The sequence below is a fragment of the Salvelinus fontinalis genome, unplaced genomic scaffold, assembly GCF_029448725.1.
Source record: "Salvelinus fontinalis isolate EN_2023a unplaced genomic scaffold, ASM2944872v1 scaffold_0385, whole genome shotgun sequence".
NCBI classification, from domain to species: domain Eukaryota; kingdom Metazoa; phylum Chordata; class Actinopteri; order Salmoniformes; family Salmonidae; genus Salvelinus; species Salvelinus fontinalis.
This window is the reverse complement of record NW_026600594.1, coordinates 100,599-123,617: the sequence shown is the minus strand read 5'-3', so window position 1 is coordinate 123,617 and position 23,019 is coordinate 100,599. Positions and strand designations below refer to the sequence as shown.

Genomic DNA, 23,019 nt, shown 5'->3' with positions numbered 1-23,019 from the left:
TTTAATATTACATCATGACCAGACCCTTTATCTAAAGACTAACCTTTAATATGACATCATGACCAGATCCTTTATCTAAAGACTAAACTTTAATATTACATCATGACCAGACCCTTTATCTAAAGACTAACCTTTAATATGACATCATGACCAGATCCTTTATCTAAAGACTAAACTTTAATATTACATCATGACCAGACCCTTTATCTAAAGACTAACCTTTAATATTACATCATGACCCTTTATCTAAAGACTAAACTTTAATATTAGATCTTTTCAGAATAGGAAATCAAGTTCAAAATAAAAACACTAAACCATGAAACTAATTTATTTACATCCCAACATATCATTCCTTCTTTTAAAAAACGTAATATTTACATTTTGATTCGCTAGTAAAGTCCTTCTGAAAGTGACGGTGTCGTAACCAACACCGGGGTAAACATTTCTCCAGTCAGTCTGCTCCAGATTTCTCCAGTTGAGGGTAGAGTGGATGACTTCGCTCGGTCACAAAATGGCCCCCTATATAGTGCACACATGTTGACCAAGGACCTTCTGTTAAGCGCCCCCCACCAACAGTACAGCTGAGATGCAGTTCCTGTCATGTGGTCTAAAAAAATCTGAGAACAAACAGATGTTTGTTAAACCAGGTCCTATTCTTTCTGAGGGGACTGGGGGTAGAGGAGAACCTTGTTCAGGGCAGGTCCTATTCTTTCTGAGGGGACTGGGGGTAGAGGAGAACCTTGTTCAGGGCAGGTCCTATTCTTTCTGAGGGGACTGGGGGTAGAGGAGAACCTTGTTCAGGGCAGGTCCTATTCTTTCTGAGGGGACTGGGGGTAGAGGAGATCCTTGTTAAACCAGGTCCTATTCTTTCTGAGGGGACTGAGGGTAGAGGAGAACCTTGTTCAGAGCAGGTCCTATTCTTTCTGAGGGGACTAGGGGTAGAGGAGAACCTTGTTAAACCAGGTCCTATTCTTTCTGAGGGGACTGGGTGTAGAGGAGAATCTTGTTCAGGGCAGGTCCTATTCTTTCTGAGGGGACTGGGGGTAGAGGAGATCCTTGTTCAGAGCAGGTCCTATTCTTTCTGAGGGGACTGGGGGTAGAGGAGAACCTTGTTCAGGGCAGGTCCTATTCTTTCTGAGGGGACTGGGGGTAGAGGAGAACCTTGTTAAACCAGGTCCTATTCTTTCTGAGGGTAGAGGAGAACCTTGTTCAGGGCAGGTCCTATTCTTTCTGAGGGGACTGGGGGTAGAGGAGATCCTTGTTCAGAGCAGGTCCTATTCTTTCTGAGGGGACTGGGGGTAGAGGAGAACCTTGTTAAACCAGGTCCTATTCTTTCTGAGGGGACTGGGGGTAGAGGAGAACCTTGTTCAGGGCAGGTCCTATTCTTTCTGAGGGGACTGGGGGTAGAGGAGAACCTTGTTAAACCAGGTCCTATTCTTTCTGAGGGTAGAGGAGAACCTTGTTCAGGGCAGGTCCTATTCTTTCTGAGGGGACTGGGGGTAGAGGAGAACCTTGTTAAACCAGGTCCTATTCTTTCTGAGGGTAGAGGAGAACCTTGTTCAGGGCAGGTCCTATTCTTTCTGAGGGTAGAGGAGATCCTTGTTCAGGGCAGGTCCTATTCTTTCTGAGGGGACTGGGGGTAGAGGAGATCCTTGTTCAGGGCAGGTCCTATTCTTTCTGAGGGGACTGGGGGTAGAGGAGAACCTTGTTCAGAGCAGGTCCTATTCTTTCTGAGGGGACTGGGGGTAGAGGATAACCTTGTTCAGGGCAGGTCCTATTCTTTCTGAGGGGACTGGGGGTAGAGGAGATCCTTGTTAAACCAGGTCCTATTCTTTCTGAGGGTAGAGGAGATCCTTGTTCAGGGCAGGTCCTATTCTTTCTGAGGGGACTGGGGGTAGAGGAGAACCTTGTTCAGGGCAGGTCCTATTCTTTCTGAGGGGACTGGGGGTAGAGGAGATCCTTGTTAAACCAGGTCCTATTCTTTCTGAGGGGACTGGGGGTAGAGGAGAACCTTGTTCAGGGCAGGTCCTATTCTTTCTGATGGGACTGAGGGTAGAGGAGATCCTTGTTCAGGACAGGTCCTATTCTTTCTGAGGGTAGAGGAGAACCTTGTTCAGGGCAGGTCCTATTCTTTCTGAGGGGACTGGGGGTAGAGGAGAACCTTGTTCAGAGCAGGTCCTATTCTTTCTGAGGGGACTGGGGGTAGAGGAGAACCTTGTTCAGGGCAGGTCCTATTCTTTCTGAGGGGACTGGGGGTAGAGGAGATCCTTGTTCAGAGCAGGTCCTATTCTTTCTGAGGGGACTGGGGGTAGAGGAGAACCTTGTTAAACCAGGTCCTATTCTTTCTGAGGGGACTGGGGGTAGAGGAGAACCTTGTTCAGGGCAGGTCCTATTCTTTCTGAGGGGACTGGGGGTAGAGGAGAACCTTGTTAAACCAGGTCCTATTCTTTCTGAGGGGACTGGGGGTAGAGGAGAACCTTGTTCAGGGCAGGTCCTATTCTTTCTGAGGGGACTGAGGGTAGAGGAGAACCTTGTTCAGGGCAGGTCCTATTCTTTCTGAGGGGACTGGGGGTAGAGGAGATCCTTGTTCAGGGCAGGTCCTATTCTTTCTGAGGGTAGAGGAGATCCTTGTTCAGGGCAGGTCCTATTCTTTCTGAGGGGACTGGGGGTAGAGGAGAACCTTGTTCAGGGCAGGTCCTATTCTTTCTGAGGGGACTGGGGGTAGAGGAGAACCTTGTTCAGAGCAGGTCCTATTCTTTCTGAGGGTAGAGGAGAACCTTGTTCAGGGCAGGTCCTATTCTTTCTGGGGGTAGAGGAGATCCTTGTTAAACCAGGTCCTATTCTTTCTGAGGGGACTGGGGGTAGAGGAGAACCTTGTTCAGGGCAGGTCCTATTCTTTCTGATGGGACTGAGGGTAGAGGAGATCCTTGTTCAGGACAGGTCCTATTCTTTCTGAGGGTAGAGGAGAACCTTGTTCAGGGCAGGTCCTATTCTTTCTGAGGGGACTGGGGGTAGAGGAGAACCTTGTTCAGAGCAGGTCCTATTCTTTCTGAGGGGACTGGGGGTAGAGGAGAACCTTGTTCAGGGCAGGTCCTATTCTTTCTGAGGGGACTGGGGGTAGAGGAGATCCTTGTTCAGAGCAGGTCCTATTCTTTCTGAGGGGACTGGGGGTAGAGGAGAACCTTGTTAAACCAGGTCCTATTCTTTCTGAGGGGACTGGGGGTAGAGGAGAACCTTGTTCAGGGCAGGTCCTATTCTTTCTGAGGGGACTGGGGGTAGAGGAGAACCTTGTTAAACCAGGTCCTATTCTTTCTGAGGGGACTGGGGGTAGAGGAGAACCTTGTTCAGGGCAGGTCCTATTCTTTCTGAGGGGACTGAGGGTAGAGGAGAACCTTGTTCAGGGCAGGTCCTATTCTTTCTGAGGGGACTGGGGGTAGAGGAGATCCTTGTTCAGGGCAGGTCCTATTCTTTCTGAGGGGACTGGGGGTAGAGGAGATCCTTGTTAAACCAGGTCCTATTCTTTCTGAGGGGACTGGGGGTAGAGGAGAACCTTGTTCAGGGCAGGTCCTATTCTTTCTGATGGGACTGAGGGTAGAGGAGATCCTTGTTCAGGACAGGTCCTATTCTTTCTGAGGGTAGAGGAGAACCTTGTTCAGGGCAGGTCCTATTCTTTCTGAGGGGACTGGGGGTAGAGGAGAACCTTGTTCAGAGCAGGTCCTATTCTTTCTGAGGGGACTGGGGGTAGAGGAGAACCTTGTTCAGGGCAGGTCCTATTCTTTCTGAGGGGACTGGGGGTAGAGGAGATCCTTGTTCAGAGCAGGTCCTATTCTTTCTGAGGGGACTGGGGGTAGAGGAGAACCTTGTTAAACCAGGTCCTATTCTTTCTGAGGGGACTGGGGGTAGAGGAGAACCTTGTTCAGGGCAGGTCCTATTCTTTCTGAGGGGACTGGGGGTAGAGGAGAACCTTGTTAAACCAGGTCCTATTCTTTCTGAGGGGACTGGGGGTAGAGGAGAACCTTGTTCAGGGCAGGTCCTATTCTTTCTGAGGGGACTGAGGGTAGAGGAGAACCTTGTTCAGGGCAGGTCCTATTCTTTCTGAGGGGACTGGGGGTAGAGGAGATCCTTGTTCAGGGCAGGTCCTATTCTTTCTGAGGGTAGAGGAGATCCTTGTTCAGGGCAGGTCCTATTCTTTCTGAGGGGACTGGGGGTAGAGGAGAACCTTGTTCAGGGCAGGTCCTATTCTTTCTGAGGGGACTGGGGGTAGAGGAGAACCTTGTTCAGAGCAGGTCCTATTCTTTCTGAGGGTAGAGGAGAACCTTGTTCAGGGCAGGTCCTATTCTTTCTGGGGGTAGAGGAGATCCTTGTTAAACCAGGTCCTATTCTTTCTGAGGGGACTGGGGGTAGAGGAGAACCTTGTTCAGGGCAGGTCCTATTCTTTCTGATGGGACTGAGGGTAGAGGAGATCCTTGTTCAGGACAGGTCCTATTCTTTCTGAGGGTAGAGGAGAACCTTGTTCAGGGCAGGTCCTATTCTTTCTGAGGGGACTGGGGGTAGAGGAGAACCTTGTTCAGAGCAGGTCCTATTCTTTCTGAGGGGACTGGGGGTAGAGGAGAACCTTGTTCAGGGCAGGTCCTATTCTTTCTGAGGGGACTGGGGGTAGAGGAGATCCTTGTTCAGAGCAGGTCCTATTCTTTCTGAGGGGACTGGGGGTAGAGGAGAACCTTGTTAAACCAGGTCCTATTCTTTCTGAGGGGACTGGGGGTAGAGGAGAACCTTGTTCAGGGCAGGTCCTATTCTTTCTGAGGGGACTGGGGGTAGAGGAGAACCTTGTTAAACCAGGTCCTATTCTTTCTGAGGGGACTGGGGGTAGAGGAGAACCTTGTTCAGGGCAGGTCCTATTCTTTCTGAGGGGACTGAGGGTAGAGGAGAACCTTGTTCAGGGCAGGTCCTATTCTTTCTGAGGGGACTGGGGGTAGAGGAGATCCTTGTTCAGGGCAGGTCCTATTCTTTCTGAGGGTAGAGGAGATCCTTGTTCAGGGCAGGTCCTATTCTTTCTGAGGGGACTGGGGGTAGAGGAGAACCTTGTTCAGGGCAGGTCCTATTCTTTCTGAGGGGACTGGGGGTAGAGGAGAACCTTGTTCAGAGCAGGTCCTATTCTTTCTGAGGGTAGAGGAGAACCTTGTTCAGGGCAGGTCCTATTCTTTCTGGGGGTAGAGGAGATCCTTGTTAAACCAGGTCCTATTCTTTCTGAGGGGACTGGGGGTAGAGGAGAACCTTGTTCAGGGCAGGTCCTATTCTTTCTGATGGGACTGAGGGTAGAGGAGATCCTTGTTCAGGACAGGTCCTATTCTTTCTGAGGGTAGAGGAGAACCTTGTTCAGGGCAGGTCCTATTCTTTCTGAGGGGACTGGGGGTAGAGGAGAACCTTGTTCAGAGCAGGTCCTATTCTTTCTGAGGGGACTGGGGGTAGAGGAGAACCTTGTTCAGGGCAGGTCCTATTCTTTCTGAGGGGACTGGGGGTAGAGGAGATCCTTGTTCAGAGCAGGTCCTATTCTTTCTGAGGGGACTGGGGGTAGAGGAGAACCTTGTTAAACCAGGTCCTATTCTTTCTGAGGGGACTGGGGGTAGAGGAGAACCTTGTTCAGGGCAGGTCCTATTCTTTCTGAGGGGACTGGGGGTAGAGGAGAACCTTGTTAAACCAGGTCCTATTCTTTCTGAGGGGACTGGGGGTAGAGGAGAACCTTGTTCAGGGCAGGTCCTATTCTTTCTGAGGGGACTGAGGGTAGAGGAGAACCTTGTTCAGGGCAGGTCCTATTCTTTCTGAGGGGACTGGGGGTAGAGGAGATCCTTGTTCAGGGCAGGTCCTATTCTTTCTGAGGGTAGAGGAGATCCTTGTTCAGGGCAGGTCCTATTCTTTCTGAGGGGACTGGGGGTAGAGGAGAACCTTGTTCAGGGCAGGTCCTATTCTTTCTGAGGGGACTGGGGGTAGAGGAGAACCTTGTTCAGAGCAGGTCCTATTCTTTCTGAGGGTAGAGGAGAACCTTGTTCAGGGCAGGTCCTATTCTTTCTGGGGGTAGAGGAGATCCTTGTTAAACCAGGTCCTATTCTTTCTGAGGGGACTGGGGGTAGAGGAGAACCTTGTTCAGGGCAGGTCCTATTCTTTCTGATGGGACTGAGGGTAGAGGAGATCCTTGTTCAGGACAGGTCCTATTCTTTCTGAGGGTAGAGGAGAACCTTGTTCAGGGCAGGTCCTATTCTTTCTGAGGGGACTGGGGGTAGAGGAGAACCTTGTTCAGAGCAGGTCCTATTCTTTCTGAGGGGACTGGGGGTAGAGGAGAACCTTGTTCAGGGCAGGTCCTATTCTTTCTGAGGGGACTGGGGGTAGAGGAGATCCTTGTTCAGAGCAGGTCCTATTCTTTCTGAGGGGACTGGGGGTAGAGGAGAACCTTGTTAAACCAGGTCCTATTCTTTCTGAGGGGACTGGGGGTAGAGGAGAACCTTGTTCAGGGCAGGTCCTATTCTTTCTGAGGGGACTGGGGGTAGAGGAGAACCTTGTTAAACCAGGTCCTATTCTTTCTGAGGGGACTGGGGGTAGAGGAGAACCTTGTTCAGGGCAGGTCCTATTCTTTCTGAGGGGACTGAGGGTAGAGGAGAACCTTGTTCAGGGCAGGTCCTATTCTTTCTGAGGGGACTGGGGGTAGAGGAGATCCTTGTTCAGGGCAGGTCCTATTCTTTCTGAGGGTAGAGGAGATCCTTGTTCAGGGCAGGTCCTATTCTTTCTGAGGGGACTGGGGGTAGAGGAGAACCTTGTTCAGGGCAGGTCCTATTCTTTCTGAGGGGACTGGGGGTAGAGGAGAACCTTGTTCAGAGCAGGTCCTATTCTTTCTGAGGGGACTGGGGGTAGAGGAGATCCTTGTTCAGGGCAGGTCCTATTCTTTCTGGGGGTAGAGGAGATCCTTGTTAAACCAGGTCCTATTCTTTCTGAGGAGACTGGGGGTAGAGGAGAACCTTGTTCAGGGCTTGTGTTCACATAGCATATCTGATCTAGAAGCAGTCAGACCTCTTATTCATTACATCCTCCATCAGCACTGAAACACTAGGAATTTAGGTCCTGACGTTCAGGACAACCTCACAGCGTTCAGAGGGACAGGGGTACCTCACAGCGTTCAGAGGGACAGGGGTACCTCACAGCGTTCAGAGGGACAGGGGTACCTCACAGCGTTCAGAGGGACAGGGGTACCTCACAGCGTTCAGAGGGACAGGGGTACCTCACAGCGTTCAGAGGGACAGGGGTACCTCACAGCGTTCAGAGGGACAGGGGTACCTCACAGCGTTCAGAGGGACAGGGGTACCTCACAACGTTCTGAGGGACAGGGGTACCTCACAGCGTTCAGAGGGACAGGGGTACCTCACAGCGTTCAGAGGGACAGGGGTACCTCACAGCGTTCAGAGGGACAGGGGTACCTCACAGCGTTCAGAGGGACAGGGGTACCTCACAGCGTTCAGAGGGACAGGGGTACCTCACAGCGTTCAGAGGGACAGGGGTACCTCACAGCGTTCAGAGGGACAGGGGTACCTCACAGCGTTCAGAGGGACAGGGGTACCTCACAGCGTTCAGAGGGACAGGGGTACCTCACAACGTTCTGAGGGACAGGGGTACCTCACAGCGTTCAGAGGGACAGGGGTACCTCACAGCGTTCAGAGGGACAGGGGTACAACTGGAACAGAAGGTAAAGTAAATGCAGAATAAACCAGGGACATCGTTACAGCGGTCTGCCCTATATGTCACTTCAAACTAAAACACATCCTTCCTCAACCGTCCCCATTTCCTCCACAACAGAAAAAATCTAGAAAAAAATGTCAAGCCAGCCCTTTTTATTGAGTCCATCAATTCATTCACAGGGCAGAGAGAGAAACACCTCCACGTTCAACCACTCAAATGAAAGACATCTTGAAAACACATTTTTATAAACTAATAAATCCTAATCGTTAGATTGTGTTCAGGTCCTTGTTGCATCATTAGCAACAGAGAGAGGCTTCAGGCTTGACATTCTACTATGGAAACCTCGTTCCATAAGCCTTCCTCTATACTCTAGTTTACTTCCTGTCTTGCAGAGAATCCAACCAATCACATCTTCACTTGACCAGGGGCGCCACCCCAGATGGAGAGCACGTCCTTGATTGGGCCTGGATCAGTGGAGGAGGAGGAGGGGGGTGTGGTCACCCCAGTGAAAGCCTCCTTGACCACTCGTGTCCTTGTGTCTTGGCTCCGCCCCCTCCCACGTGGACAGGATGGGCGGGGTTATGCAGTTACCTTCAGAAGTGCTAAGGCCGCTTCCTATGCTAAGCTCTCCGTCTTTAAGGTCTCTCTGTCCGGCTGTCCGTGGTACTATCTCACTACCAGTCTTCTCTTAGTTTCCAGTGTCCTCTCTCAATCCTTCCAGTTCGTATTTACAGTTTGGCTCGCTGAAAGAAAGCCTGTGGAGAGAGAAAGACAGAGAGACAGAGAGACAGACGACAGAGAGAGAGAGACAGACGACAGAGAGAGACAGACAGGCGACAGAGAGAGACAGACAGACACAGACAGGCGACAGAGAGACAGAGAGAGAGAGAGAGAGACAGACTCTTGTCAGATGTTATTGCTCGTACCAAGACACAGGTTACTGAGCGAAGCTGTTTCCAAGGCAACAACCAGCTGACTACGTACCTTCATGTAGTTTTTGAAGACCTTGGCGTCTGGCTGCTGAAGCACTTGACACACTTCCTGTTAAGAGGAAAAGGAGGAGGAGTGTTACAGAACTAGGGAACCGGTTACATTTCCGTGTTCGATTCAGCTGTGATCTGTATGGTTATGCGACAGAGGTACCTGTGTGATTTCAGGTGACACCTGTAGAGAAGGGAGGTACTCCTGAAGGTACTGGATAAACTCCGGACCCTGCCGACCAGGAAGTACAAAACATGACAAACAAACACCATGTCAGCCATGCATTCATTCATACAAAAAGGTCCAAGTTGGAGATAGATCAAGTTCTCAACAAGACATTATGAAGGAAAACCAAAGTGAAGCTTACTCTTCTGAGATGAATCATTTTCAAGGTGAGAGCACACTCTGACAACGTCTGGAGAAAGAAAAACAAAACACGTTTTGAGTTAGTTTTTTGTCATTCGAGTCCAAACTTCTGTTTTGTAGGATGTAAAAGAGAGATGTGTGGCGTCTCCTGATAAATCTGGTTCCAGGTACTCACCAGGACGGTCTGAGCGTCTGTGAGATCAAAGGATGGTTTGAGAGGAGCCAGGAAGCATGCTGGGACGATGTGTTTATAGATGAAGTCTGGGAACCCAGCCATACCGTCTTTACCGCCTGAAGGACATAAAACAACAAAATCAGTCCCAGTTCAAAACGTTTCACTTTTTACACCAGGGGGTGTATTCATTACCGCAAACCGTAGCAAAAAAAATGTTTTACAATGAAAACAAGATATTCTATTTTTGGGGGAAGAAAGAAATTCAGCAAGGTCCCTGCCCGTTTTATCCCAAAAGGTTTCTAGTGAACACGACCCCAGTCCAAGACGAAAAAACAATTAACTAATATCCGCTGGGCGTGTTTCTAGAACAATAGTTCCCATCGGTCTCCACGGTCCGTTTCTGTCAGGAGCAACAGCACGGGTCGTTGTATACGGACGGGTCCGTTTCTGTCAGGAGCAACAGCACGGGTCGTTGTATACAGACGGGTCGCTGTTCTCACCCCAGAGGTTGAATAATGACGGGTCGTTTCTGTCAGGAGCAACAGCAGCAAGACAGGGGGTTGAATACGGACGGGTCGTTTCTGTCAGGAGCAACAGCACGGGTCGTTGTATACAGACGGGTCGCTGTTCTCACCCCAGAGGTTGAATAATGACGGGTCGTTTCTGTCAGGAGCAACAGCAGCAAGACAGGGGGTTGAATACGGACGGGTCGTTTCTGTCAGGAGCAACAGCACGGGTCGTTGTATACAGACGGGTCGCTGTTCTCACCCCAGAGGTTGAATAATGACGGGTCGTTTCTGTCAGGAGCAACAGCAGCAAGACAGGGGGTTGAATACGGACGGGTCGTTTCTGTCAGGAGCAACAGCACGGGTCGTTGTATACAGACGGGTCGCTGTTCTCACCCCAGAGGTTGAATAATGACGGGTCGTTTCTGTCAGGATCAACAGACGGGTCGTTGTTCTCACCCCCAGAGGTTGAATAATGACGGGTCGTTCTCACCCCCAGAGGTTGAATAATGACGGGTCGTTCTCACCCCCAGAGGTTGAATAATGACGGGTCGTCGTTCTCACCCCCAGAGGTTGAATAATGACGGGTCGTTCTCACCCCAGAGGTTGAATACAGACGGGTCGTTCTCACCCCCAGAGGTTGAATACAGACGGGTCGTTCTCACCCCAGAGGTTGAATAATGACGGGTCGTTCTCACCCCAGAGGTTGAATAATGACGGGTCGTTCTCACCCCAGAGGTTGAATAATGACGGGTCGTTCTCACCCCCAGAGGTTGAATAATGACGGGTCGTTGTTCTCACCCCAGAGGTTGAATAATGACGGGTCGTTCTCACCCCAGAGGTTGAATAATGACGGGTCGTTGTTCTCACCCCAGAGGTTGAATAATGACGGGTCGTTGTTCTCACCCCAGAGGTTGAATAATGACGGGTCGTTGTTCTCACCCCAGAGGTTGAATAATGACGGGTCGTTGTTCTCACCCCAGAGGTTGAATAATGACGGGTCGTTCTCACCCCAGAGGTTGAATAATGACGGGTCGTTGTTCTCACCCCAGAGGTTGAATAATGACGGGTCGTTGTTCTCACCCCAGAGGTTGAATAATGACGGGTCGTTCTCACCCCAGAGGTTGAATAATGACGGGTCGTTCTCACCCCAGAGGTTGAATAATGACGGGTCGTTCTCACCCCAGAGGTTGAATAATGACGGGTCGTCGTTCTCACCCCCAGAGGTTGAATAATGACGGGTCGTTGTTCTCCCCCCAGAGGTTGAATAATGACGGGTCGTTCTCACCCCCAGAGGTTGAATAATGACGGGTCGTTGTTCTCACCCCAGAGGTTGAATAATGACGGGTCGTTCTCACCCCCAGAGGTTGAATAATGACGGGTCGTTCTCACCCCAGAGGTTGAATAATGACGGGTCGTTCTCACCCCAGAGGTTGAATAATGACGGGTCGTTGTTCTCACCCCAGAGGTTGAATAATGACGGGTCGTTGTTCTCACCCCAGAGGTTGAATAATGACGGGTCGTTCTCACCCCAGAGGTTGAATAATGACGGGTCGTTCTCACCCCAGAGGTTGAATAATGACGGGTCGTTCTCACCCCAGAGGTTGAATAATGACGGGTCGTTCTCACCCCCAGAGGTTGAATAATGACGGGTCGTTCTCACCCCCAGAGGTTGAATAATGACGGGTCGTTGTTCTCACCCCAGAGGTTGAATAATGACGGGTCGTTGTTCTCACCCCAGAGGTTGAATAATGACGGGTCGTTCTCACCCCAGAGGTTGAATAATGACGGGTCATTGTTCTCACCCCAGAGGTTGAATAATGACGGGTCGTTCTCACCCCAGAGGTTGAATAATGACGGGTCGTTCTCACCCCCAGAGGTTGAATAATGACGGGTCGTTCTCACCCCAGAGGTTGAATAATGACGGGTCGTTCTCACCCCAGAGGTTGAATAATGACGGGTCGTTGTTCTCACCCCAGAGGTTGAATAATGACGGGTCGTTGTTCTCACCCCAGAGGTTGAATACAGACGGGTCGTTCTCACCCCAGAGGTTGAATAATGACGGGTCGTTGTTCTCACCCCAGAGGTTGAATAATGACGGGTCGTTCTCACCCCAGAGGTTGAATAATGACGGGTCGTTCTCACCCCAGAGGTTGAATAATGACGGGTCGTTCTCACCCCAGAGGTTGAATAATGACGGGTCGTTCTCACCCCAGAGGTTGAATAATGACGGGTCGTTCTCACCCCCAGAGGTTGAATAATGACGGGTCGTTCTCACCCCAGAGGTTGAATAATGACGGGTCGTTGTTCTCACCCCAGAGGTTGAATAATGACGGGTCGTTCTCACCCCAGAGTTCCACCAGCTTGGAGAGGATGATGAAGCAGCTCTTCTGGGCGATGGGGTCGGGGAAGTCTACAGCTCCCTGGATGATGGTGAACAGAACCCGCTCTACGTTCTCAGCACCTGGGGAGGAACCACACAACAAATATTTATAGCTGAGGAATCACACCACACACACACTTAGAACCCTGGAGAACCACACAACAAATATTTATAGCTGAGGAATCACACCACACACACTTAGAACCCACTTAATGTTCTCAACACCTGGGTAACAGAACACACACACTCAGAACCCTGAGGAACCACACAGGACACACTCAGAACCCTGAGGAACCACACTCAGAACCCTGAGGAACCACACTCAGAACCCTGAGGAACCACACTCAGAACCCTGAGGAACCACACTCAGAACCCTGAGGAACCCCACAGGACACACTCAGAACCCTGAGGAACCCCACAGGACACACTCAGAACCCTGAGGAACCCCACAGGACACACTCAGAACCCTGAGGAACCACACAGGACACACTCAGAACCCTGAGGAACCACACAGGACACCCTGAGGAACCACACAGGACACCCTGAGGAACCACACAGGACACACTCAGAACCCTGAGGAACCCCACAGGACACACTCAGAACCCTGAGGAACCCCACAGGACACACTCAGAACCCTGAGGAACCCCACAGGACACACTCAGAACCCTGAGGAACCCCACAGGACACACTCAGAACCCTGAGGAACCCCACAGGACACACTCAGAACCCTGAGGAACCCCACAGGACACACTCAGAACCCTGAGGAACCCCACAGGACACACTCAGAACCCTGAGGAACCACACAGGACACACTCAGAACCCTGAGGAACCACACAGGACACACTCAGAACCCTGAGGAACCACACAGGACACACTCAGAACCCTGAGGAACCACACAGTACACACTCAGAACCCTGAGGAACCACACAGGACACACTCAGAACCCTGAGGAACCACACAGGACACACTCAGAATCCTGAGGAACCACACAGGACACACTCAGAATCCTGAGGAACCACACAGGACACACTCAGAACCCTGAGGAACCACACAGGACACACTCAGAACCCTGAGGAACACACTGAGCAGCAGCTCACCCTGGTTGGCCAGGACTTCGTTCATCCCACTGGAGGTTATGGTCTGTATGAAGGTGAAGTAACTCCTCCGTAACATCTGTTTCTCCAGGGCTGCTGTCTGGTCGTTGTCCTCAGCAGCTCGACACAACACCTCAAAGATGGCCAGGACCAGAGGCATGAACACCTGCTGTAGGAACGGAGACACCTGGTCCTGGAGAGAGACAGAGAGGACCAGAGGCATGAACACCTGGTCCTGGAGAGAGACAGAGAGGACCAGAGACATGAACACCTGCTGTAGGAACGGAGACACCTGGTCCTGGAGAGAGACAGAGAGGACCAGAGGCATGAACACCTGGTCCTGGAGAGAGACAGAGAGGACCAGAGACATGAACACCTGGTCCTGGAGAGAGACAGAGAGGACCAGAGACATGAACACCTGGTCCTGGAGAGAGACAGAGAGGACCAGAGACATGAACACCTGGTCCTGGAGAGAGACAGAGAGGACCAGAGACATGAACACCTGGTCCTGGAGAGAGACAGAGAGGACCAGAGACATGAACACCTGGTCCTGGAGAGAGACAGAGAGGACCAGAGGCATGAACACCTGGTCCTGGAGAGAGACAGAGACATGAACACCTGGTCCTGGAGAGAGACAGAGAGGACCAGAGGCATGAACACCTGGTCCTGGAGAGAGACAGAGAGGACCAGAGGCATGAACACCTGGTCCTGGAGAGAGACAGAGAGGACCAGAGGCATGAACACCTGGTCCTGGAGAGAGACAGAGAGGACCAGAGACATGAACACCTGGTCCTGGAGAGACAGAGAGGACCAGAGACATGAACACCTGGTCCTGGAGAGAGACAGAGAGGACCAGAGACATGAACACCTGGTCCTGGAGAGAGACAGAGAGGACCAGAGACATGAACACCTGGTCCTGGAGAGAGACAGAGAGGACCAGAGGCATGAACACCTGGTCCTGAAGAGACAGAGAGGACCAGAGGCATGAACACCTGGTCCTGGAGAGACAGAGAGGACCAGAGGCATGAACACCTGGTCCTGGAGAGACAGAGAGGACCAGAGGCATGAACACCTGGTCCTGGAGAGACAGAGAGGACCAGAGGCATGAACACCTGGTCCTGGAGAGACAGAGTGGACCAGAGGCATGAACACCTGGTCCTGGAGAGACAGAGAGGACCAGAGGCATGAACACCTGGTCCTGGAGAGACAGAGAGGACCAGAGACATGAACACCTGGTCCTGGAGAGACAGAGAGGACCAGAGACATGAACACCTGGTCCTGGAGAGAGACAGAGAGGACCAGAGACATGAACACCTGGTCCTGGAGAGAGACAGAGAGGACCAGAGACATGAACACCTGGTCCTGGAGAGAGACAGAGAGGACCAGAGGCATGAACACCTGGTCCTGGAGAGAGACAGAGAGGACCAGAGACATGAACACCTGGTCCTGGAGAGAGACAGAGAGGACCAGAGACATGAACACCTGGTCCTGGAACGGAGACACCTGGTCCTGGAGAGAGACAGAGAGGACCAGAGACATGAACACCTGGTCCTGGAGAGACAGAGAGGACCAGAGGCATGAACACCTGGTCCTGGAGAGAGACAGAGAGGACCAGAGACATGAACACCTGGTCCTGGAGAGAGACAGAGAGGACCAGAGACATGAACACCTGGTCCTGAAGAGAGACAGAGAGGACCAGAGACATGAACACCTGGTCCTGGAGAGAGACAGAGAGGACCAGAGGCAGGAACACCTGGTCCTGGAGAGACAGAGAGGGCCAGAGACATGAACACCTGGTCCTGGAGAGAGACAGAGAGGACCAGAGACATGAACACCTGGTCCTGGAGAGACAGAGAGGACCAGAGACATGAACACCTGGTCCTGGAGAGACAGAGAGGACCAGAGACATGAACACCTGGTCCTGGAGAGAGACAGAGAGGACCAGAGACATGAACACCTGGTCCTGGAGAGACAGAGAGGACCAGAGACATGAACACCTGCTGTAGGAACGGAGACACCTGGTCCTGGAGAGACAGAGAGGACCAGAGACATGAACACCTGGTCCTGGAGAGAGACAGAGAGGACCAGAGACATGAACACCTGGTCCTGGAGAGACAGAGAGGACCAGAGACATGAACACCTGGTCCTGGAGAGACAGAGAGGACCAGAGACATGAACACCTGGTCCTGGAGAGAGACAGAGAGGACCAGAGACATGAACACCTGGTCCTGGAGAGACAGAGAGGACCAGAGACATGAACACCTGGTCCTGGAGAGAGACAGAGGAACCAGAGACATGAACACCTGGTCCTGGAACGGAGACACCTGGTCCTGGAGAGAGACAGAGAGGACCAGAGACATGAACACCTGGTCCTGGAGAGACAGAGAGGACCAGAGGCATGAACATCTGGTCCTGGAGAGAGACAGAGAGGACCAGAGACATGAACACCTGGTCCTGGAGAGACAGAGAGGACCAGAGGCATGAACACCTGGTCCTGGAGAGAGACAGAGAGGACCAGAGACATGAACACCTGGTCCTGCAGAGACAGAGAGGACCAGAGACATGAACACCTGGTCCTGGAGAGAGACAGAGAGGACCAGAGACATGAACACCTGGTCCTGGAGAGAGACAGAGAGGACCAGAGACATGAACACCTGGTCCTGGAGAGACAGAGAGGACCAGAGACATGAACACCTGGTCCTGGAGAGACAGAGAGGACCAGAGACATGAACACCTGGTCCTGGAGAGAGACAGAGAGGACCAGAGACATGAACACCTGGTCCTGGAGAAAGACAGAGAGGACCAGAGACATGAACACCTGGTCCTGGAGAGAGACAGAGAGGACCAGAGACATGAACACCTGGTCCTGGAGAGAGACAGAGAGGACCAGAGACATGAACACCTGGTCCTGGAGAGACAGAGAGGACCAGAGACATGAACACCTGCTGCAGGAACGGAGATACCCGGTCCTGGGAATGGGGGCATAGACTGTCCCTAATTTTCGCTAAACCTAACCCTAAACCTAACCCTAAACCTAACCCTAACCTAAACCTAACCCTAAACCTAAACCTAACCCTAAACCTAACCCTTTTAGCTTGGCTGTTTCAGCTGGCATGTTAGCAGTCAGTCCCCTACCATAGATATATTTTAAGAGCCGGTTTCTTGGACAGATTAATCTTAGTCCTGGACTAAAACCCTTCCTGTGGAGATCCTACCCTAGTCCAGGAAACCAGCCCCCAGATGTCCTCTGTAACGGTGTGGTTCCCTGGTTACCTTGAACTTGGCGGTGATCTGGCTGATGAGGGGTATAAACTCCTGCAGGTCCTTGGCCTCACAGTCCTTCAGCATGTGTTCCGACGCCGCCGGGACGAAGGGCAGGACCTCTTCTTCGAGACAGATGATCATGCGGTGGAGGAAGGAGCGGACTGCGCTACGCAGCGACCCCCTCTGGACAGGACAGCTCAGTGCAGGCAGGAAGGTCTGCAGACAGTCTCTGTAGACCTCAGAACATCCACACTGCTTCACTGTCTGCTTGTTGCTGAACGCTTTACTGGTACGACTAGAGGGGGAGGGAGAGAGAGAGGGGAGGGAGAGAGAGAGGGGAGGGAGAGAGAGAAAAGGGAGAGAGAGAGAAAAGGGAGAGAGAGAGAGGGAGAGAGGGAGAGAGGGAGAGAGGGAGAGAGGGAGGGGGGGAGAGAGGGAGGGAGACCGAGAGAAGGAGGAAGGGAGGGAGAGAGGGAGACCGAGAGAAGGAGGAAGGGAGAGAGAGAGGGAGACCGAGAGAAGGGAGAGAGGAAGACCGAGAGAAGGGAGAGAGGAAGACCGAGAGAAAGGGAGAGAGGAAGACCGAGAGAAAGGGAGAGAGGGAGGAAGGGAGGGAGAGAGGGAGACCGAGAAAGGGAGGAAGGGAGGGAGAGAGGGAGACCGAGAAAGGGAGGAAGGGAGGGAGAGAGGGAGAGATGTATTCTTAGCAGGAACAGGACTTGTAAACCCAGAGAGAAGAGTGCTGAGCGATTAGTGCTTTTTGAGGTCGGTTCGGTTTCGGTTCAACTAAATGCATAAAACTGTGACATTTTTTTTTTATAATGTGTTGAATGTTGTAACAAAATAAAATAAAAGTCCATTACTGCTCATCACTTATTAACATGACTTTAATAACGTACACTACATGATGTAGGATCTCACAACTCATCTACACTACATGATCAACAGGATGTGGACACCTCCTCGTCCAACATCTCATTCCAAAATCATGGACATTAATATGGAGTTGGTCCCTCTTTGCTGCTATAACAGCCTCCACTCTTCTGGGAAGGCTTTCCACTAGATGTTGGAACATTGCTGCTATAACAGCCTCCACTCTTCTGGGAAGGCTTTCCACTAGATGTTGGAACATTGCTGCTATAACAGCCTCCACTCTTCTGGGAAGGCTTTCCACTAGATGTTGGAACATTGCTGCTATAACAGCCTCCACTCTTCTGGGAAGGCTTTCCACTAGATGTTGGAACATTGCTGCTATAACAGCCTCCACTCTTCTGGGAAGGCTTTCCACTAGATGTTGGAACATTGCTGCTATAACAGCCTCCACTCTTCTGGGAAGGCTTTCCACTAGATGTTGGAACATTGCTGCTATAACAGCCTCCACTCTTCTGGGAAGGCTTTCCACTAGATGTTGGAACATTGCTGCTATAACAGCCTCCACTCTTCTGGGAAGGCTTTCCACTAGATGTAGGAACATTGCTGCTATAACAGCCTCCACTCTTCTGGGAAGGCTTTCCACTAGATGTTGGAACATTGCTGCTATAACAGCCTCCACTCTTCTGGGAAGGCTTTCCACTAGATGTTGGAACATTGCTGCTATAACAGCCTCCACTCTTCTGGGAAGGCTTTCCACTAGATGATGGAACATTGCTGCTATAACAGCCTCCACTCTTCTGGGAAGGCTTTCCACTAGATGTTGGAACATTGCTGCTATAACAGCCTCCACTCTTCTGGGAAGGCTTTCCATTAGATGTTGGAACATTGCTGCTATAACAGCCTCCACTCTTCTGGGAAGGCTTTCCACTAGATGTTGGAACATTGCTGCTATAACAGCCTCCACTCTTCTGGGAAGGCTTTCCACTAGATGTTGGAACATTGCTGCTATAACAGCCTCCACTCTTCTTGGAAGGCTTTCCACTAGATGTTGGAACATTGCTGCTATAACAGCCTCCACTCTTCTGGGAAGGCTTTCCACTAGATGTTGGAACATTGCTGCTATAACAGCCTCCACTCTTCTGGGAAGGCTTTCCACTAGATGTTGGAACATTGCTGCTATAACAGCCTCCACTCTTCTGGGAAGGCTTTCCACTAGATGTTGGAACATTGCTGCTATAACAGCCTCCACTCTTCTGGGAAGGCTTTCCACTAGATGTTGGAACATTGCTGCTATAACAGCCTCCACTCTTCTGGGAAGGCTTTCCACTAGATGTTGGAACATTGCTGCTATAACAGCCTCCACTCTTCTGGGAAGGCTTTCCACTAGATGTAGGAACATTGCTGTTATAACAGCCTCCACTCTTCTGGGAAGGCTTTCCACTAGATGTTGGAACATTGCTGCTATAACAGCCTCCACTCTTCTGGGAAGGCTTTCCACTAGATGTTGGAACATTGCTGCTATAACAGCCTCCACTCTTCTGGGAAGGCTTTCCTCTAGATGTTCGAACATTGCTGCTATAACAGCCTCCACTCTTCTGGGAAGGCTTTCCACTAGATGTTGGAACATTGCTGCTATAACAGCCTCCACTCTTCTGGGAAGGCTTTCCACTAGATGTTGGAACATTGCTGCCATAACAGCCTCCACTCTTCTGGGAAGGCTTTCCACTAGATGTTGGAACATTGCTGCTATAACAGCCTCCACTCTTCTGGGAAGGCTTTCCACTAGATTTTGGAACATTGCTGCAGGGACCTGCTTCCATTCAGCCACAAGAGCATTACTGATGTCGGGCAATTAGTCCTGTCTCGCAGTCACTTCTTTTTATATGAAACATTCATGTGTTGAAAATTGTTTGCGTAGTCAACTTACACACAGCTCTGACACACACACTTACTCCACCAGACATGCCACCAGGGGTCTTTTCACAATCCCCAAATCCAGAACAAAGTCCAGAAAACATACAGTATTATAGAGAGCCATTATTGCATGGAACTTCCTTCCATCTCATATTGCTTTAAATAAAACAGCAAACCTGGTTTCAAAAACCCCCAGATAAAGCATCGCCTCTCCCCTATTTGAACCTAGATAGTTTATGTGAATGCAATATGTGCCTTTTTTAAATGTTTTATGTAGTTCTGTCCTTGAGCTGTTCTTGTTTATTAATGTTTCTGTATCATGTTTCAGGTGGAACCCCAGGAAGAGTAGCTGCTGCTTTTACAACAGCTAATGGGGAAACTAATAAAATACCAAAATAGCCGAACCTGGACGACGCTGGGCCAACCCCTCCCCGAACACGGACGACGCTGGGCCAATCCCTCCCCTAACCGGGACGACGCTGGGCCAATCCCTCCCCTAACCGGGACGACGCTGGGCCAATCCCTCCCCTAACCGGGACGACGCTGGGCCAATCCCTCCCCTAACCGGGACGACGCTGGGCCAACCCCTCCCCGAACGACGCTGGGCCAATCCCTCCCCTAACCGGGACGACGCTGGGCCAATCCCTCCCTAACCGGGACGACGCTGGGCCAATCCCTCCCCTAACCGGGACGACGCTGGGCCAATCCCTCCCTAACCGGGACGACGCTGGGCCAATCCCTCCCCTAACCGGGACGACGCTGGGCCAATCCCTCCCCTAACCGGGACGACGCTGGGCCAATCCCTCCCCTAACCGGGACGACGCTGGGCCAACCCCTCCCCGAACACGGACGACGCTGGGCCAATCCCTCCCCTAACCGGGACGACGCTGGGCCAATCCCTCCCTAACCGGGACGACGCTGGGCCAATCCCTCCCCTAACCGGGACGACGCTGGGCCAAAACCTCCCCTAACCGGGACGACGCTGGGCCAATCCCTCCCCTAACCGGGACGACGCTGGGCCAATCCCTCCCCTAACCGGGACGACGCTGGGCCAATCCCTCCCCTAACCCGGACGACGCTGGGCCAATCCCTCCCCTAACCGGGACGACGCTGGGCCAATCCCTCCCCTAACCGGGACGACGCTGGGCCAATCCCTCCCCTAACCGGGACGACGCTGGGCCAATCCCTCCCCTAACCGGGACGACGCTGGGCCAACCCCTCCCCGAACACGGACGACGCTGGGCCAATCCCTCCCCTAACCGGGACGACGCTGGGCCAATCCCTCCCTAACCGGGACGACGCTGGGCCAATCCCTCCCCTAACCGGGACGACGCTGGGCCAATCCCTCCCTAACCGGGACGACGCTGGGCCAATCCCTCCCCTAACCGGGACGACGCTGGGCCAATCCCTCCCCTAACCGGGACGACGCTGGGCCAATCCCTCCCCTAACCGGGACGACGCTGGGCCAACCCCTCCCCGAACACGGACGACGCTGGGCCAATCCCTCCCCTAACCGGGACGACGCTGGGCCAATCCCTCCCTAACCGGGACGACGCTGGGCCAATCCCTCCCCTAACCGGGACGACGCTGGGCCAATCCCTCCCCTAACCGGGACGACGCTGGGCCAATCCCTCCCCTAACCGGGACGACGCTGGGCCAATCCCTCCCCTAACCGGGACGACGCTGGGCCAATCCCTCCCCTAACCCGGACGACGCTGGGCCAATCCCTCCCCTAACCGGGACGACGCTGGGCCAATCCCTCCCCTAACCGGGACGACGCTGGGCCAATCCCTCCCCTAACCCGGACGACGCTGGGCCAATCCCTCCCCTAACCGGGACGACGCTGGGCCAATCCCTCCCCTAACCGGGACGACGCTGGGCCAATCCCTCCCCTAACCCGGACGACGCTGGGCCAATCCCTCCCCTAACCCGGACGACGCTGGGCCAATCCCTCCCCTAACCCGGACGACGCTGGGCCAATCCCTCCCCTAACCCGGACGACGCTGGGCCAATCCCTCCCCTAACCCGGACGACGCTGGGCCAATCCCTCCCCTAACCGGGACGACGCTGGGCCAATCCCTCCCCTAAACGGGACGACGCTGGGCCAATCCCTCCCCTAACCGGGACGACGCTGGGCCAATCCCTCCCCTAACCCGGACGACGCTGGGCCAATCCCTCCCCTAACCCGGACGACGCTGGGCCAATCACTCCCCTAACCCGGACGACGCTGGGCCAATCCCTCCCCTAACCCGGACGACGCTGGGCCAATCGTGCGCCGCCTCATGGGTGTCCCGGTCGCGGCCGGCTGCGACACAGCCTGGAATCAAACCCGGGTCAGTAGTGACGCCTCTAGCGCTGCGATGCAGTGCCTTAGACCGCTGGCCACCCGATACGCCGACTGGGCCTTATTTATAACCAAATGTTGGAGTTGGGGGTTGGTGTGTACATCAGGGTGTGTGTACATCAGGGTGTGTGTGTGTGTGTGTGTGTGTGTGTGTGTGTGTGCGTGCGTGCGTGCGTGCGTGCGTGCGTGCGTGCGTACATCAGGGTGTGCGTGTGTACATCAGGGTGTGTGTGTGTACATCACGGTGTGTGTGTGTACATCAGGGTGTGTGTGTGTACATCAGGGTGTGTGTGTGTACATCAGGGTGTGTGTGTGTGTGTGTGTGTGTACATCAGGGTGTGTGTACATCAGGGTGTGTGTGTGTACATCAGTGTGTGCGTGTACATCAGGGTGTGCGTGTACATCAGGGTGTGCGTGTGTACATCAGGGTGTGTGTGTGTACATCAGGGTGTGCGTGTGTACATCAGGGTGTGTGTGTGTACATCAGGGTGTGTGTGTGTACATCAGGGTGTGTGTGTGTACATCAGGGTGTGTGTGTGTGTGTGTGTGTGTGTGTGTGTGTGTGTGTGTGTGTGTGTACATCAGGGTGTGTGTGTGTGTGTGTGTGTACATTAGGGTGTGTGTGTGTACATCAGGGTGTGTGTGTGTGTGTGTGTGTATGTGTACATCAGGGTGTGTGTACATCAGGGTGTGTGTACATCAGAGTGTGTGTGTGTGTACATCAGTGTGTGTGTGTGTGTGTGTGTGTGTGTACATCAGAGTGTGTGTGTGTGTGTGTACATCAGTGTGTGTGTGTGTGTGTGTGTACATCAGAGTGTGTGTGTGTACATCAGTGTGTGTGTGTGTGTGTGTGTGTACATCAGGGTGTGTGTGTGTACATCAGTGTGTGTGTGCGTACATCAGGGTGTGTGTGTGTACATCAGGGTGTGTGTGTGTACATCAGTGTGTGTGTGTGTGTGTGTGTGTGTGTGTGTGTGTGCGTACACCTACCTAGCGAAGCCAACAGCGTGACTGAGACAGTCTGCCAGCGCGGCCCGCCTCTCCTCGTCCCTCTCAGACGCCAGTTTGACCAGCAGCAGACGGAAGGCGTCGGTCAGCGGAGTCAACAGGGATCTCATCAGAGCCTGCTTCCTCTCGGCGGGACTCTCTCCGTGGACGATCAACACCCCCGCCGTCTCAAATATAAACAGCTGGTCATCGCTGGTCAGCAGCGCCGGGAAACCGTTCTCCTGAGGTACATATGGGGAGGGGAACGAAGGTCAGGACAGATGGAGGGTAATGTATGGAGGGGAATGAAGGTCAGTACAGAGGGAGGGGAACGAAGGTCAGTACAGAGGGAGGGTAATGTATGGAGGGGAACGAAGGTCAGGACAGAGGGAGGGGAACGAAGGTCAGGA

General features: G+C 52.6%; 1 protein-coding gene across 1 annotated transcript in view; it reads right to left on the bottom strand.

Annotated features, from left to right (window-relative positions):
* Positions 1 to 312: 312 nt before the first annotated feature.
* The window catches only part of LOC129845852 (exportin-T), a 115,868-nt gene continuing 93,161 nt past the window's right edge, over positions 313 to 23,019 (bottom strand). The window contains exons 16-25 of the mRNA XM_055913778.1: positions 22,613 to 22,851; positions 16,501 to 16,786; positions 13,231 to 13,420; positions 12,098 to 12,214; positions 9,245 to 9,360; positions 9,071 to 9,118; positions 8,866 to 8,934; positions 8,707 to 8,763; positions 7,008 to 8,477; positions 313 to 6,911 (exon numbers count right to left, since the gene is read on the bottom strand). Coding sequence (XP_055769753.1) covers positions 8,451 to 8,477; positions 8,707 to 8,763; positions 8,866 to 8,934; positions 9,071 to 9,118; positions 9,245 to 9,360; positions 12,098 to 12,214; positions 13,231 to 13,420; positions 16,501 to 16,786; positions 22,613 to 22,851 — 1,149 coding nt within the window. The 3' untranslated portion in view covers positions 313 to 6,911; positions 7,008 to 8,450. The remainder of the gene's footprint in view (positions 6,912 to 7,007; positions 8,478 to 8,706; positions 8,764 to 8,865; positions 8,935 to 9,070; positions 9,119 to 9,244; positions 9,361 to 12,097; positions 12,215 to 13,230; positions 13,421 to 16,500; positions 16,787 to 22,612; positions 22,852 to 23,019) is intronic.